At 32.9% G+C, this 19,034-nt stretch overlaps 1 protein-coding gene across 1 annotated transcript in view; it reads right to left on the minus strand.

Annotated features, from left to right (window-relative positions):
* Positions 1 to 19,034, minus strand: part of ETNK1 (ethanolamine kinase 1) — a 65,750-nt gene that overhangs the window by 11,728 nt on the left and 34,988 nt on the right. Inside the window, exons 4-6 of the mRNA XM_055280376.2 lie at positions 17,457 to 17,599; positions 7,275 to 7,358; positions 5,280 to 5,440 (exon numbers count right to left, since the gene is read on the minus strand). Of these exons, the coding sequence (XP_055136351.1) occupies positions 5,280 to 5,440; positions 7,275 to 7,358; positions 17,457 to 17,599 (388 nt within the window). The remainder of the gene's footprint in view (positions 1 to 5,279; positions 5,441 to 7,274; positions 7,359 to 17,456; positions 17,600 to 19,034) is intronic.

The following is a 19,034-nucleotide window of genomic DNA, read 5'->3' on the forward strand; positions in this document are numbered from 1 at the left end:
CACTCTGAACACTTAGTCTGTGACAGACTGCACTCTGTCAGCTACTTCTCCAAAAGCAGAGTTCAGGCCTCTATAGGCCTTGGATCTTTGAAGTCTCGTCATGACAACACTGACGTCCAACTTCTTGTGTCCAGGAACTTCAAGTGTTTTCATGGATCTCTCCTATGTTGGTCAAGCCCGAGAAACTAATCGTAAAAAGGTACCGCTCAATCCTCTCCTGCTTTCATCCTAATTGGACTAGACTTTTAACAATTTGGAACTCACTCATTATGTAGTTAATGTACCTCATCTATTGAGTATATTCCCTGTGAGATTTGCTCAGGTTGTTCTTCCTCTCTTTAAGCATTGTGAACCTAAGGGGAAAAAATAATCTTTGTATGGCAATAAAGTGTGTAATTCATGAAACCAGACTTTGATCATTTCCTTATTTTCACCATACGTAAAACTATCACAAAAGTCAACAAGAGAACATTTTTTAAATCAACGGTAAATACTGTCAAATGCTACTGACAGATCAAGTAAGGTAAGGACTGAAAAATTTACATTGGACTTGGCAATTATGTCATGATTGGTAAGCCTTACCTGATTTTCTTTTTATAGTAGTGAGGGAAAAGGCAGATTGCAGTGTCTGAGAAATGCATGAAGGATAAGGGCGTAAGATTGAGGGTTTCCTTTTATTTCACATTGCAATCACAATTATTGATTCATTCAAATGCTTGAGATGTGAGAAGCACATACTTAATAAACAGTCGGAGGAAATTAAGAGTTGGTAAGAAAGGAAGATAAATGGCTAGATAAAAAGAAGCTACAGAAAGTCTTGAAAAAGAAAAGAAGATATGTCCAAAGAAGATAGCAACAGAGGCCCTGATGCAAGAAAGTTGTGACATCCCAGAAGGGCAGGAAAAGCACACAACAATCAGCAAAATTCTGATAAAATAAGAACAGGAATCAAAACAAAAACTGACTTGATAAATAAAGGGCTTTTCAAAATCTCCTTAAGCTGAAAAGCAACTTCAGCAAAGTCTCAGGAAAAAAAAATCAATTTACAAAAATCACAAGCATTCCTATACACCAATAACAGACAGCGAGCCAAATCATAAGTGAACTCCCATTCACAATTGCTGCAAAGAGAATTAAATGCCCAGGAATACAACGTACAAGGGATGTGAAAGACCTCTTCAAGGAGAATTACAAACCACTGATCAACGAAATAAGAGGACATGCATAAAGGGAAAAACATTCCATGCTCATGAATAGGAAGAATAAACATCGTGAAAATGGCAATAGTGCCCAAAGTAATTTATAGATTCAATGCTATTCCCATCAAGCTTCCATTGACTTTCTTCACAGAATTACAGAAAACTACTTTAAATTTCATATGGAACCAAAAAAGACCCTGCATAGCCAAGACAATCCTAAGCAAAAAGAACAAAGCTGGAGGCATCATGCTACCTGACTTCAAACTATACTACAAGGCTACAGTAATCAAAACAGCATAGTACTGCTACCAAAACAGATATATAGATCAATGGAACAGAACAGAGGCCTCAGAAATAACACCACACATCTACAACCATCTGATCCTTGACAAACCTGAGAAAAACAAGCAATGGGGAAAAAATTCCCTATTTAATAAATGGTGTTGGGAAAACTGGCTAGCCATATGCAGAAAACTGAAACTGGACCCTTCCTTACACCTTATACAAAAATTAACTCAAGATGGATTAAAGACTTAAACATAAGACCTAAAACCATAAAAACCCTAGAAGAAAACCTAGGCAATACCATTCAGGACACAGGCATGGGCAAAGACTTCATGACTACAAACACCAAAAGCAATGGAATATTAGGTTGATTCTGAAATTCATTAAATTTGGTTTTGGCAACCAAAGCCAAAACCAAAGCCAAAGCTGTAATAGGATCTAATTAAACTAAAGAGCTTCTGCACAGCAAAAGAAACTATCATCAGAGTGAACAGGCAACCTACAGAATGGGAGAAAATTTTTGCAATCTACCCATCTGACAAAGGGCTAATATCCAGAATCTACAAGGAACTTAAACAAATTTAAAAGAAAAAAACAACCCCATCAAAACGTAGGCAAAGGATATGAACAGACGCTTCTCAAAAGAGGACATTTATACAGTCAACAAACATATGAAAAAAAGCTCATCATCACTGGTCATTAGAGAAATGCAAATCAAAACCACAATGAGATAGATACCATTTCACGCCAGTTAAAATGGTGATCATTAAAAAGTCAGAAAACAACAGATGCTGCAGAGGATGTGGAGAAACAGAAATGCTTTTACGGTCTTGGTGGGAGTGTAAATTAGTTCAACCATTGTGGAAGACAGTGTGGCAATTCCTCAAGAATCCAGAACCAGAAATACCATTTGACCCAGGAATCCCATTACTGGGTATGTACCCAAAGGATTACAAATCATTCTAATATAAAGACACATGCACACGTATGTTTATTGAGGCACTATTCACAATAGCAAAGACCTGGAACCAACCCAAATGCCCATCAATGATAGACTGGATAAAGAAAATGTGGCACATACACACCATGGAATACTAAGCAGCCATCAAAAAGAATGAGTTCATGTCCTTTGCAGAACATGGATGAAGCTGGAAACCATCATTCTCAACGAACTAACACAGGACAGAAAACCAAACACCACATTTTCTCACTCATAAGTGGGAGTTGAATAATGAGAGCACATGGACACAGGGAGGGGAACATCACACACCGGGGCCTGTCAGTGGGTGGGGGGCTAGGGAAGGGAAAGCATTAGAAGAAATACCTAATGTGCATGACAGGTTGATGGGTGCAGCAAACCACCACGGCACATGCATACCTATATAACAAACCTGCACGTTCTGCATATGTACCCCAGAACTTAAAGTATAATAATAAAAAATTTTTTAAATTGAAATAAATAAAGGGCTTTTAAGGTTTCTTAATGAGGAAGAACTAGAAATTGGTATCAGAATCTCAGAGTATAACACTTACTATATGCCCTTATGAAAAAACTTAGTATATGTAAGTTCAGAGGACATATTAAATTATTCAGAAATGTTATTTAAAAGGTACTGAAGTTTTATGCCTCTATTAATTGTACTTTATCTTTTTTTCAATCAGACCTTCTACTGAACGTATGACATTTATTAATATATCTGTTGTTCATTTCATGAAGATATTCTTTTTCATTTTAAATCAGAGTAAGTAAGTTTCCTTCTAATTCCAATTTACTAATAATTTTACAACGAAATGGGTGTTATGGCTGGGCACAGGGCTCATGCCTGTAGTCCCAATACCCTGGGAGGCTGAGGCTGGAGGACTGCTTGAGGCCAGGAGTTCAAGACCAGCCTGGGCAACATAGCAAGACCTTGTCTCTCCAAAAAGTTTTAAAAAATCAGCCAGGCATGGTGGCGTGTACCTGTAGTCCTAGCTACTTGGGAGGCTGAGTTGGGAGAACCCCTTGTGCTCAGGAGTTTGAGGTTGCAGTGAGCTATGATCGTACCACTGCATTCCAGCCTGCATGACAGAGCAAGACCTTGTATCTAATAAAAAATAGGTCTGGCATGATGGCTCATACCTATAAATTCCCAGCACTTTGGGAGGCTGAGCCGGGAAGAATTACTTAGGCCCAGGAGTTCAAGACCAGCTTGGGCAATATAGAGAGACCTCATCTCCACAAAAAAATTTAAAAATTAGCCAGGCATGGTGACACTTGCTACTCGGAAGGCTCAAGTGGGAGGACTGCTTAAGCCCAGGAGGTTGAGGCTGCAATGAGCTGTGATCATATCAGTATACTCCAGGCCTGGATGACAGAGCAAAGACTGTCTCAAAATAAAAATAAAAGTAAATATTAAAATAAAATCAATTTAAAAAGAAATGAGTGTCAACTTTTACCACCAAAAGAATTATTCTGTACATCTTATTTGGCCTTCTAAATTACAAGCATTTAAAAGAATGCATTTTTTTTTATTTTTCCAATCTACTGACCTAGAATAACAATAAGTACTTAGTATCTGATTGATGAATATTTATAAACAATTGATCAAATCAGAAGCAAAGGTATTTTTCAATGCCATGTACGGATACAGTCACAGTATCCCCCAAAAATGTTAGATGTCATCAAAAGTTTGCAAGGAAATCCAAGTCAGCTTTCTAATAGCAAACAATGGGATTGATGGTTAAGAATTGATGAGCTATGTGTACTTTACGTAGAAATTAACTAATTCAGTGCATAAATGGAATATTAGGTTGATTCTGAAATTCATTAAATCACCTAATGAGAAAGAAAACCCTACATTCTCTAAGATCATGCTTAAGTACAATAAATAGAAAAGCAGGCATTCTAGGACCAGCTGTAGAGCATGTCATTAATTGAACCAGTAATTGTACTGAAAATAGATCAAAGAACAGCAGGTAAAGGAACATTTCAGGACACCTTCTTACTTGGGATGTATTCTGAGTAACTCTGGGCATATGGTACTTTTAAGACTATAAAAATGGTATACCTGTATACCACTAGGGTCTATCTGTACAGACAACATAACAAGTATTTCCCATGTCAACTATGCAAAATTATATTAAAACTAAAAAGCAGCAGCTAAAATAGCTTTGGCTTATTATTCCATTTAATTATCTAACACCTTAGTTGAAAGATCATTCTAATGTATCATACTATTCTCAAAAGATAATGAGCTAATCTTTAAAATATAAATGCATGTAAAGAGAAGTAGGTCTTAATAATAAAGCTTTAAGACACCAATAAAGCTGGAAATAACTGCTTATCAAATGAAGGTCAAGAAGACAAAACACTGGATAAGTCATAAAAAACACAATCCTATAGGTTCTTCCAACCTACTTTTATCACATAAGATCTAATCATAAAATGTGTTGTGGAAAAGCTCCTCTCCTGTAAAATTTGACTTTGATGTAAAGAAAGGAATAGACTAAGAAATTGTTTTATGCATCAATCCTAACCTTAATAAGAATCTACTCATTAAACAAATAATTACTGAGTACCTATCATATGGCCAGGCATTGTTCTAGGGGATGGGGATATAGCAGGAAATGAAACAAAATTTTTGTCCTTAAAACCAATGCAATGGGTAATGCATACTGTAAATGGTCATGTATTTTCATTATTTTGAACAAAAATTCACAAAACTTAAAATAGGAAATTGTCTAAGATGACGAAAATTTAGAAGCATTTTAAATTACAGTAAGAACCTTTCATTAATTGTGTACATTTAAACTTACCAATGCAAACTGATTGACTTGAATGAAGAGTATTTCTACCTCCTTTTCAGTAACTTCAGTCCCAAAGCCCTTAAATTCTTTGTAGGCTTCAAGGTAAGCACGCAGCCACTGACTCTGTAGTTCTCTATCTGGATACAGACTATAGTCTACATCACTCACACCTTTAGAAGAAAAAAAAAATACACTCAAAAATTTTAAAACATAAACTCTTCTGCATACCTTAATAATCCCTAAAACCACCATTTTTTCATAAAAAATGAAAAGTTCCATTTTGGCTGGAATACTGCATGTTAAGTAAATAGCATTTATTAAAATAATAAACCAATCATTCTGTATTTCAGCTTAAACGCTAAGGCACATTACTGTTGATCACCAAATTAACTCTCATAGCTTCAATTTTTCCTCAAAGTGTGTAGCTTGAACCAGGTGCATCACAAACCCAAACTATGCATTTTAGGAAGCAACCCAGGAAATTCTTAAGCATGCTGACATTTGGAGCACTACCCCAAAGTGTGGCTATAAAACTTTTTAAACCATGACTCATGGTAAGAATACTTTTTTTTTTGGAGACGGAATCTCATTCAGTCACCCAGGCTGGAGTGCAGTGGCATGATTTCGGCTCACTGCAACCAAGAATACATTTTCTTTGAGATCTTATACACAGAACCAGCTGATACTAAATTTCACAAAACAGTATTTATCCCAACAACATTTTCCAACTCTGAGATTTTGTTTCTCTTTTCCATTCCTTGCAAAAAAAAAAAAAAAGTCATTACCCCACAAATTTAATTTCATGATCTATAGTTTGGAAAATACTAACCAGGAAGACAAAGTTCATACTATTTTGTCATCCACGGTTCTTTAGAAGTTGGTCTAAATCTACCTCACTAGTTCTATATCTTTGTAGTCTCCTTCATGAATTTTATATCCTATAAAAGTAAGTAGTTCATCTTAAAGTTTTTTCCCCTTTCCTTCTCTTTAGTTTGCACATCCAACCTCTCCCTAACTCACAAGGTTTAGCTCACTTTTTTTGTCCACCAAATCATTAGAAAATCACTGGAGCTTTCTATTTCATATCCACAGCAGTGACCGTCTATATTACTAACATGGTAATATTTTATTATATGCACAGCTAGTTCCCCTTCCATAGATGAGATACGTAAAAATATGTACAGCTTATATGTATATAATAAGCTTGGTAGTCCAAAATAACTGGAAACATCAAATTAAAATTTTTTCCCAGAGTATTTCCCAGTCTGGTAATCTGAAGTATATAAAAATATATAAATACATAAATTTATACAAATATAAATTCAACAATAAAAAATTCCTACTAGATATAAGCCATTCAGGGTTATGTTCTAATCTTTAGTTTTTAGAGCATTTCACGTTTCTAAATAAACAGTGATAAAATGGATTTTAAATTCTTTCCACTTACATTTAAAAAACTAGTAATTTTAATTTAAGTAATTATAAATTAATAGGGGTAAAAATGAGCAACTTCTCAATATTCATACACAAAGTCAAAAAAGGTTATTGAACTTTTTAGTGAACTAATATTCCAAAAGCCTCAGTTTACAATGGAAACAGTAAAGGCTTTTTAAATGCTTAAAAATTAGCTTCAAATCTTAGTTCTCTCTATTTTACTGTGACCTTGGTGAATTTCTTTCCTGACAGGTAAACTGCGAGTATTACCTTGTAGGGCTGCTGTGGAGAAAAAAATGAGGTAAGATTTATGAAGCACCTTATGCTATGTCTGGTCTCAACAGAAGCCACAATCATTATTTTTCTCCTATCTATTACTTTCTGATAGCAATTAAGGAAGAAATTTTGGTCATCTCTGCTTTCCGCCAGTGACAAACAAAAGCAAAGAAAAACGGTCAACAACACGTGGGAAAACGTTGCTCCTGCTCACGGTTTATCTACTTTAAAAAAAGAATAAAATATTCTGAAAATATCGTTTCAAAGCTAAATAAGTTACTCCATTAGTTATACCTGCAAATTCATTGAAATGATTTCCAATATCATATGCCAGGTAGTTGTATCCAGAATATTCATAATCAATGAACTGTACATCACCTATGTGAGACACAAAAATAAAGACATTAAGAAATCACATATAAGATCAGAAAATCCCTATGCTATTTGTAATTAAATAGCTTCCAATATTTTGTCTCATTGTACGTGCTTGATTACATGCACTTCTGAGACAATACAGGGTAAGGGGCTGTGAATTTTATGGCAATGAGCTTTACAAAATTCAAATTATGTCTCTTGGTCAACAGCTTCTTTGTAAACACTAATGTCCACTTTTTTAAAGAAAAATGAAAAGACAGTCATTCTCCAAGTTTAAGCAAAAGCAAAATACATCTTTTGCCACATGGGGGCATCAGTTACTTAAAAATTCAAGTTTAATTAGAAACATAATTTTTATCTTTGGAAATTGCTAATAATCTGTGTAATTTTAACAAAAACTTTATCTATGATACTCCAACAGTAAACTGACAAGCTTGTCTGCATATGGGAAAATATAAACTTTTAAAGACCTGAATTCCGTAAATCTTGCAATAATGCTATACTTGCTGAGCAATGTAAGATCACTAACAAGAAGTTAGTTGCTATCATACGCTTATACTTTCCTGTAATACTACCTAACTAAGGTTTCCATATCTGAGCAGCATTAAGGTGCATTAAGGTAGTGATTTTACCTTATAAAAAGCAAAAGTATGGTTTCTTTTAACGTTTATAAATGTGAGAAATTTTCACATAAGCTAAATAGATGCCTATTCTAAATTACTGCTCCATATATAGGCATGTTATTATAACTCTCCAAAGATAATCTAGTTCTTTCATACTACTACTCAGGAACTTTTAACTTTTGAGTAATGAATATTATAAAGGATTTGCCTTAACAAAGATATAGGTTCTATATTCAAGAGAAAAAGCAAAACAGAGAGAGAGAAACCTTAAAAAATATATATATCAATGTGGGTCACTGTCTTCACCAGGGATCACAACTCAAAGGCTTACAGGGGCGTGGAGTTAAAATGGATATATGAACAGAAATGGCTGTAAGAATATAGAAAATGTTTAACATCTGCATAGTTACACTGTCTTTTAATCATCAGGCTTAGGTAGGAGAACAAATTCTCGGTCTTTACACATTGTTATTTATTTCCCAAATAAGAACAGCTTTTGAATTATAATACGTTGATATACATTTGTAAGTTTAATTTTGGGAAGTATTTGATCATATTCAAACACAAAGAAAAACAAAATTATATGACAAAAAATGTCATGGCAAATAGTGTTTTATGTAAAAGCAAAAATTTTTTTAATATAATTGTATTTAATATATAATTCTAAACTTACTTAAATATGTCACATCTAGAATAAAATAAGTGAGAATAATCAATGTTATAACCCAGTTATTAAAATGTAATGTGTATTATTATAATAAATATAAGATTTAAAAATATTGGTGACAATAAATCATGGCAATTCAACTACCTCAAGTATTATATATTTTTTTCTCTTTTTGTTTTTTGTAGAGACGGGGTCTTGCTATGTTGCCCAGGCTGGTATTGAACTCCTGGCCTGAAGTGATCCTCCTGCCTTGTATACTTGAATTCACAGAACATTATTCCACAAAAAGTCTTAGAGTTAACCAAATCATTTTACTAAACTGCAGAATGGGAAGTAGAAACATGTTTTAAAGTTTCTTTTCTAGGAATCATTGGGAGTAGGAGAGTGAAGACAACCATCATGATAAAATACTCACAGGCATGAAAATAAAATGAAATAAAACCATGAAGAAATCTCATTTTCAAAAATAATGACCAGGGAAATTACAAATGTCATATGAAAAGGAGATACTAAGTAGTAAAATGTGATCCAAATTAAAATATGCCTACAGAGAAAAAATATATATGTAAATAATGCATGGGGGGAAGGATGAATGGAAATAAACCAAAATGTTTAAACTATTAACAGGTGATAGACAAGTGACTTTTTTCTTTTATTTTTGTTATTTTAAAATTTATGTACGATAAGTGATAGAAATAAATTAGAGGAAAAAAGTTATTTTAAAAGAGAATAAGATGAATTCCCTATACAAAACTATCAATAAGAAGAATAAAACACAATGATTTCAGAGATATCTATCCACCAGCCTTCAGAAACTCAGGATACAAGATTCACTAAGCTGTACAACTGAGCTAACCTAACAGTTTTAATATATAATTTTTTAAATCTGCAGCTGTTGATAGCTTTAGCTCTTTAAAAACAAAGTCTTGTAGAGCTCATATTAACTGTTACATGCCAATAAAAATACACAGCCCAGTCCTGAAGCTTACTTTTGCCACATAAACATAAGCTTCAATTTCAATTTTCAAAATTATATTTAGAATTTGGCAAATACAGTTAAAATGGCAGGTAAAACATGCCTGCTTGTAGAGTAAATACAATTTAATTAAAGCATAGCACATTTTAACAAAAGTTAAAATCTGTTTCACTATGAAAATTTTAGCAATGACTTTTTGTAGTAACATTAATTAATTAAAACTAGCCTTTATTTTTAAATGCTATGTTGAGTTTATAAATAATGAAATTTTAAAAATAAGAAAATGAAGCTAACAAGATACAGATGAGGCTGTTACCAGGCTCCGTGCATGTGAACAAGTGATGCGATAAACCTCCAGTCAGTGCGTTTAAGAAGCACGGGGTGCGCCGCCACATGGCAGCAACAATGGCATACCTAATCTGTAGCAGATGAAGAAAATTTGGCAAACTCACATTGTACAAGACACAAAGCTTAAAAGGAAAAAAATTTAAAAAAAAATCTGCATTAACTATTCTTTTTCAAACTATTGCAAACAAAGTGGAACTCAACCTTAAATTTAATCTTCTGCAACAAAGTAAAATTTAAAAAGCCAACTTCCCTTAGTTAGGGTGCCAGAAAAATCAAATTACTGGAAAATGCTTTCCTAACAACAGAAAATATACTTTTTCCTTCTATAAATTTAACTTCTGATTTCTAAAATTTCCCTTTATTTAAACGAATATCCACATCAGCATTAATAATTAACTAGCTCATATAGCATGATCATCTTGTCAGTTCTTTAAGACATGAATTTTTAATTGGGGTTTCAAGGATGAAAAGACAATTAGAATATTCCCTAAAATTTTATGTGTATGTGCACTTTCTTAGGAAGAGATTCTCAATTTTTCAGATTCTCAAGGGACCCCTGACCTTTAAAAAGTAAAGAACTACTACTTTAAGGGCTAGGAGTGTTATTTTATTTATCTTTATGTAATTATCACAATGACAAGCACATAATGGGTAACGTATATGATTCATGGATAAAACTACAATTTAAATTTTCCAAACCTACATTTTGTCTTTTATTACTTTACTTCTTGCATATCTTTATCAGAGTAATCAAATCCCCACACTATTGGTTAAACTGTTCAAATCTTAGTATACTAAAAACAGTCTGCCAATTTTTAAAGTACTTTAAAACCAAAAAATAATAATGTATTACCCAAGGCTATATAATTATCACATGACATGTTTGTCTGAATTCCTTTATTTTGTTGTTAGGAGAAAGGAATAAAAATGAAAAGCAAAATAGTCAATATGAGAACCTGAAAAATCTTTCCAACTCACCCTACTTGCTCTGCAATGTTAGGCAGGTTCAAAGAGAACAATACGAAAAGTAACTATAATCCTACTATTGTTAGCAAAATGTTTTCTATTTTATACAGAAAAGGCCAGGGAGTATTCTCGTCTGAAACACTTTCCCTTCAGTCCTCACGCTGGTGTCCTGTAGCACTCTGTACCCCTTCACCAGAGCACTCATCATTCTAAATGTAAGTATCTGTTCAGTGATTGGACTCCTCCGCTACAAGATACACAGCCTCCTGGAGGGGCAGTAGGGTCCCTTTCCTCTTTCATCCTGCAATCCACAGGGCAATCCCTAGGATACAGGAAATATTTAAATGCTAGTAGAAAAAACAGAAGTTTGCAGAAAATGCTGACACACAATAACACATTTGCTGGGGGAGGGGAAAAGACAAAAAAGCATGAAAAACTGAAGAAAAAAGTGTGGTGTTTCTGACATTTTTATTCAAGTACAAGACTGAACACAGTGGGCCAGAATGCATGAATGAAAAAAAAACAAACAAACTAGTACCTATATTAGGTCACTCTTTCTTAATAACTTCAGGTTTTTACAGTTCATTTAAGTTTTTTATTATCTGACTTACAGATATTTTATTTTCTGCTAACTAGTGGTTGAGAATACAAATTAAAACAGAGTTAAGGATTAAACTACATTTAAAAACACCACCCTAGAAAACATAGTTTACCAAACACAAAAATCAATTTGTATTTATTTAAATTTTTAAAAACTACCAATGAAAAAACTCTTCTCAGTCATTAAAACATGAATAACATGACAACTACAAAGCTTTCTCAGGAGTAATAATAGAGTGGATAAGATTTAGAGCCAAACAAGTGACTATGGGGACTCACTCATCTTCTATTTATATTGTATAGAACTCTTAAAACAAAGCAAAATAAAACAAAACCTGATTTACTCTTTAATTCCCAGAAAAAGCTTTCCTTTTCTTCCACTCATTTGTATTTCCTTAAACAGCTGTAAATCAGCTTCTTGTATTTTGCTGACAGAGAAAATAAACAGTGATTGCCATTACTGAAATTTAAAGTTAAATATTAGGTATTTACATGAGTTTTTATGAAGAAATGGGGGACAGGAGGAGAAATGAAAGTCACCAAAAGTCATGAGACCAATAAACATTCTGAGAGAGCATCAAGACATGAGATAGAAATCTCAACAGCTTTAGTAATTTCTTGACGTCAGTAATTAAATGATTAGTTGAAATTAAAATATTAGATTTGAAGTTAGTCATAGGCAATATTACAATTTGTTCTACTTAATATAAAGTCTATTAAATTAATGATTGATTTAAAAGATGACTGATAATTCCTATAGTTCTGGAGCAAGAACTGCTGCTTTTGGTTTCCTTATTATATATCAAATTCTATCACCGTATCATTAAGTATTCTTTTCTTACCTTTTTAGGATGTCATTTCACTGAAGGCAAGGAATGGGCCGCTGCTTACCAATCACCTAATTCCTGGCACTAACTTTTCAAAAATCTTGACAGCTACCATCAACTTCAGAAAGGAAGCTCACTCTTCTCCCATGTCCTGAGTCCTGTCAACTGACATGGTGAGAGCAGGTAGAGGCAAAATTTCTTCCTGTGATGCCTATCAGTTCCAATAACATTCGCATGTAAAAATGCCTACAAACTGCAGGGTGCTCACAGTATGTGTGCCTTGTGTATAAATATGTTATGTATACATATACCCATATATATATATACACACACATTTGTAATTCTAAATTAATCTCTCAAGTTATAGTTAAGATAGAAACTGAAAGTTGCACTTAAAGACAAACTGAATTGTCACATCATATCTATCTGTTAATTAAGCCCTGTAACTACCTACTAGTAGTTACAGGACTTAACTACCTACCTTCTAGCCTATAGTAACCATTTTTCATTTTTTCAGAATCAGATACATTTTGTAAAACAAATGCTATAAACATAATACAGGATTGGTGAACCACGTACCTTCAGCCCAAATCCAATCCACCACCTATTTTTGGAAATAAAGTTTTATTGGAACACAGCTACACTCATTTAGGTATGTATTGTCTATGGCTGTGTTCATGCCTCAACACACAGCTGAAAAGTTACAATGGAGACTATCCAGCCCACAATGCCTAAAAGTTGTACTCCATAGCCCCTTACAGAAAATGTTTGCCAACCCGTTAGTGTAATAGCTACAACTAAGAGCTGCTAAGTCCTTGGTCCAGTGCTATATATTTTATATGCATGATCTAAAATCTTGTTAGCATCCATCTGAAGTAGATATTGTCTCTAAGTTACAAATAAAGCAAACTAAAGTTCTAGACTATCCATAGTACAAAAACTGCCTCAAAATCTGTTAAACACAAAATTTCTAAGCCTATCTATAAAAATTACTGTGTAATTGGTCATGGGTGGGGCCCAGAAATCCAAATTTTTTCCCAAGTACCATAGGTGATTCTGATGTAAATTGTCAAGAACAGTCTGTGTTGACATAAAGACATAAAGAGATAAAATATGTCTAATACTACTTATTTCTGTAAGTAATTGGGTAGGGATCTAAACTCAAATGTGCTTAGTTCCAAAATCTATATTCTTTCTGACTTCTCTTGGTAGTAACTAAGCTATAAATGTATCTGCTTTTAAGAGTTAGAGATTTTCTAGTACAAAATCTAAGTTACTATGGTTTAAACATATATGCAGAGACATCAAGATAATCCAGTATAAATTTAAGAAATTTGCCTAAAATTTGTACTTCTGAGAAATTAAGGGTCTGAAACATACTGCAGACAAATACTGAGCTTGATGATTTCAAGGCCAGTTCCTTGGCTTTCATCCTATTAAGTTTTATCTATTGGTATCTCAAAGTTGGGTACACAATAATGAAACCTGGAGCTCAAGTCATATGAATGACTTAAGAAGTAATAACAAATCAAACATGTTTGTGAATATGCAGCTTAATCATTTATTCTATATGGAAATTATCTTAATCTCAAAAGACTCAACATGGCATTTATATGCTATAATAAGGCAACAAAAGAAGGTAAATAACTGCAGTCTGTATCTTTAATTAACCTTTCCAAAATTGCTGCCGTAAGTGTTAATGCTATGCTACAATCTCAAATACATAAAATTTCTTCCTGTGATGCCTATCAGTTCCAATAACATTCACATGTAAAAATGCCTACAAATTGCAGGGTGCTCATAGTATGTGTGCCTTGTGAATAAATATGTTACTTATACATATACCCATATACATACACATTTTAATTCTAAATTAATCTAAATTAATCTCTCAAGTTATAGTTAAGATAGAAACTAAAAGTTCCACTTTTAGTGAACTGAATCATCATGTCATATCTGTTAATTAAGTCCTATATCTACTAGTTATATGCCTGCAATTAATATGCAAACATGTCTACTAGTTATATTATATGCATATTACATTATTTGCATATTAAATGCAAACATAACTAGTTTGCATATTAAATTTACTCAATATTGACTACTTTTGACTATTAAATTTATTAAATAATATAATCCATACTTTTTAAGTATAAGGCATGGCATCTTCTACTTATAGTAAACACTGAAATATGTCATATAGTTAAATTACCTTAAAACCATTAGCTCCTAATTTGAAACGTAATACTAAAGACTAGGTTAAGTAAGCTTCTTGTCATACTTTAGTTTTAGATTTTTATTTGAACATTCTAACCATATTTCTTAATGCTTATGTTTGAACTAATCACATAGAAATTACTTTTTTAAACGGATACCATGGGATCAAAACTAGCCTTCCTAATGAACATTATAAAACCACTGGTAAGGAGAGAAAAAAAAAAAAAAACAGAACATTTCTGTAACTAAGACACATACATAACCACAAAGACAAAGAAAAAACAAATGATACAAACTAGACTTCAATAAAAAAGGCAAATTCTAAAAAATGTATCAAAATAGTTCATCTGTACAGCTGTAAAATTTTTCTGTGAAAGGAAAATTAGACACAAAAGTATGATTCAAGTAACTTGGCACAAAAACAAATGACAACCTTGCATTCTTAAAGCCAAACTGAATAAAGATTTTATGTGAAAACATGGGAACTTTTCACATAACTGATCAACAGTTTAGAGATAAGTGACCATTTAAATAAAAAGTGAAAATGTATTTTTTAATACCCAAGACAAAGTAATCTGATTTTTTTGGTCCCTTATTTTTTGGTTTTATAAACAAGTTTTGTTCTGTGAAATGAATATGCAAAAGAAACTTACAAAAATAAAAATATGAAAGTTTAAAATTATATTCTAAAGGAAATAACAGATTCTCTTTGATCAACTTGCAGTTAAAAATAAAGCTGAGTGTCCACTTCAAATGTAAGATGAAGTCCCTCACTTGAAATTCCATTATATAAAATGTGTTATTAGGTCCTGAACTGAATTTACAAGCTCATACACTGCTGTAATGCGTAACTAATGCTCTAGTCTCACAAATGGCATTGAGATTTGGTTACCAGTATATAATCTAGTGCATATGTACTATGATAATTATATATAACAGACAATAAGACATTCAAGGACACTGTCAAGTACTTAATGTTTTAGGGTACACTCGAAATTTTTAAAATCATTCCACACAATCATTTCAAGATGATTCAAAACAAAAATGTTAGCTCAGTATGTTTTTGAAAAATAGAATCTCTAATCGACATTGAAATATCAAACATAAAAAATTCTCAAATATATTTTTGGCAATATGTGCTTAAGCCTACCACTCTTGACAGTGTACCTTTGGTTTTCTTAAAGTGAAAGTCAGCTATATCTATCAACCTTTGTATTTGAATAGTCCCACCTTACACTCTAAGAAGGGTCATAAAGAGTAATTTAATATAATTATGACCATGCTAATGTGAATTCTTAGGCTTTAGTATATTTACAACAGCACAATTTTGGTTCAAAATCGGCTCTTCCAACTGTAATAACTATCTTCAAAAACTGGTTTCCAGGCCAGGCACAGTGGCTCATGCCAGTAATCCCAGCACTTTAGGAGGCCAAGGCAGGAGGACCACTTGAGGCCACAAATTCAAAACCAGCCTGGGCAACAGAGCAAGATTCCATCTCCACAAAAACAAATTTTGAAATTAGTCAAGCATGGTGGCATGTACCTGTAGTCCCAGGTACTCAAGGGACTGGGACAGGAGGACTGCTTGAGCCCAGGAGTTGAAGCTGCAGTGAGCCATGATTACACCATTGCATTCCAGGCCTGGGTGACATACTGAGATCCAGTCACTTAAAAAAAAAAAAAAAAAAAAGGGAAGGCCGGGCACGGTGGCTCACGCCTGTAATCCCAGCACTTTGGGAGGCCGAGGTGGGCAGATCACCTGAGGCCAGGAGTTCGAGACCAGCCTGGCCAACATGGCGAAACTCTATCTCTTCTAAAAAAAAAAAAAAAAAAAAAAAAGAGAGAGACAAAAATTAGCCGAGCATGGTGATGTGCACCTGTAATCCCAACTATTCAGGAGGCTGAGGCAGGAGAATCACTCGAACTTGGGAGGCGGAAGTTGCAGTGAGCTGAGATTATGCCATTGCACACCAGCCTGGGTGACAAGAGCGAAACTCTGTCTCAAAAAAGAAAAAAAAAAAGGGAAAAAAACTAGTTTCCTATAAAATGAAAACACAGTTTCAAAAACATTTTTTAAGTTAGTAAGAATCCTTCAACCAAAATTTTATTTTTGAATTTCAATTTAGCATTGAAGGGCATCTATCATTTAGCAACCAAACCTCAAACCACTTTACCCAGTAATATAATACAACCAAGTGGTTCTTAAATATGAAAACAGAAATTGAATACAGTGTACAAATATGAACACAAAAACATTTCACCAAAAAGTATCAGTCTACCTCAAAAAATGTTGAAATTATTTACCAAGGTTTCTTGATTACTTTAGTAGATATAAATTTGAACAACTACAAATAATTTCTCCTCTATCTGTAGCTCTCTCCTTAGTATCAAAATGTCTAACAAATCAACATAATAACTAGATAATAAGAAACCTGGAGACACATTTGTTTTTAATACTGTTGTCCTTCCCAACACTGTGAGACAATTTTTCTATTTATAAAGCAGTTTAATGTCAATTTGTTGATTTTCCACATCCCCCGTTACAAGCAGGTACATGTTCAACTCATGAATAACCAAGTAAGTTTTGCAATTAAATTTATAAACAAATCATTTCATCATTTTATATTTTAAAATCCCACAGAAATCACAAACTGTTTCTAGCCAATTCTAAAAAATATATTTTATACAAATATAAAAAGAATATATATCCTAAATTTCACAGTTACCTTAACTTGATAAACTACAAGAAAATCTTTAAAGGTTTCATGCACGATCTTACTCCTTGCATTTAAATTTATTTTACTGATATAGAGATAAAATGACCATTAAGAACATGAAAGAAATCAATTTTACTTACTGCTAAGGTCAAATACCTACCTTGTTTCTCATTGTAGATTATATTCTTACACAATAGGTCATTATGGCAAAGCACAACAGGTGAGCCCAGGTTGGAAAGAATCTCCTTCATCCAAGTCATCTCTTCCTGGAGAATCTGAGAGCTTGGGATATCACTTAGGAACCTTTTAGTTTTAAAAGAAGAGTTATATCTTGTGTGACTTTTTTTTCAAGTTTGATTAAGGATTAAAATCTATTTTGAATAAATCCCTTCAATTTAATCGCACATACTGCTGAATTCAAACAACAGACCAATTATTCTATTTCAAAAGTTAAAATAAAGAAAACCTATATAGTAAGTTTAGACATGAATAAAAGAAACTGAGCAGTAATTAAAATGTAGGACAAAAGTCAAAAAACTCACTAAAAACTTGGGTTTCTAAGTAATATATATAGGTAATACCTAACAATTACTAAGTACTATTCTAAGTAATTTACATTTATGTCAGTTTTATAGATGACAAAACTAAGACACAAAGCATTTAATAAACAGAGGTTTAAGTATATTATTTAAAGTTACAAAAAATATTTTAAAAATTAAAAATACGTACTTCAAGATTGAAAGGGTGAATGCAATATAAATCTAAATTCTCAGAAAAGTCAAAAGATTACTGTCTACAGCTGATAAAAAGTAAAGTTATCCTTATATAATCCAGTTATGTTAAAAACAGAAATATTATAGAAATTGCCACACAGTAGTGAGACTGTGAAGGGTGGGAGACAGCATGGTAAGCTGGACTAGAAATCGAAGCTTTTTGTCCTATCCTCATCTATATCGATTATTATCTATACTTGTATTAATTTGATTAAAAAATCAAAAGAAACAAAATTGGGCTACTACCACTAATTCCTTAATAACACCAATCAGGCTTACAAAACGGCTATACTCCTTCCCTCCTTCCCTTAATACTTTAAGTCATGACCTCTTGATTCTTTCTCCAAAGTCTCTCAAATTCCTCCTTGCTTCTCCATTAACAGTATAATACAGATTCTTTTTACATTACTTAATTTGCCTGTTCAGGTGGTTTCTACCTATATTTTCCCCACTACTGTATTCTTCTCTACATACCACTTCCATAAGTAATCCTCATAATGCTCTTTACAAAATGGTATGACTGGTCAAAAACGCGGTGTTTTTTTTGTTTGTTTGTTTTTTTAAAGGTAGTGTCAAATGAAAATTGTGGGATTCAAAGGATTATAAAACTTATAATCATGAACAAACAAAATGGAATAAAAGAAACACAAAATCTATTTAATATTTTAATTGTGTTTTATGTTCTAGTTGTATTATTTTCTATTGGGGCAAGGGTTTTCCTCCTATTATTTACCATAGTACACCTCCAGCTTTTCTAAAGAATCATTAACCTCAAGGATTTAAAGTATACCTTGGAGAGCCTAGGGAAAAAATACAACTCAAATAATCTTCTTTGAATAACAATAGTAATTTTTAAGACAGCAGCTACCTCAGCACATAAGTGATGACCAGGCACTGTTTTAAAGAACTTTACATATACTATCTCAATCCTCACAAAAACTCTATATGGTTAATATACTACTATT

This window comes from Symphalangus syndactylus, chromosome 5 (genome assembly GCF_028878055.3).
Source record: "Symphalangus syndactylus isolate Jambi chromosome 5, NHGRI_mSymSyn1-v2.1_pri, whole genome shotgun sequence".
In the NCBI taxonomy this organism is placed as follows: domain Eukaryota; kingdom Metazoa; phylum Chordata; class Mammalia; order Primates; family Hylobatidae; genus Symphalangus; species Symphalangus syndactylus.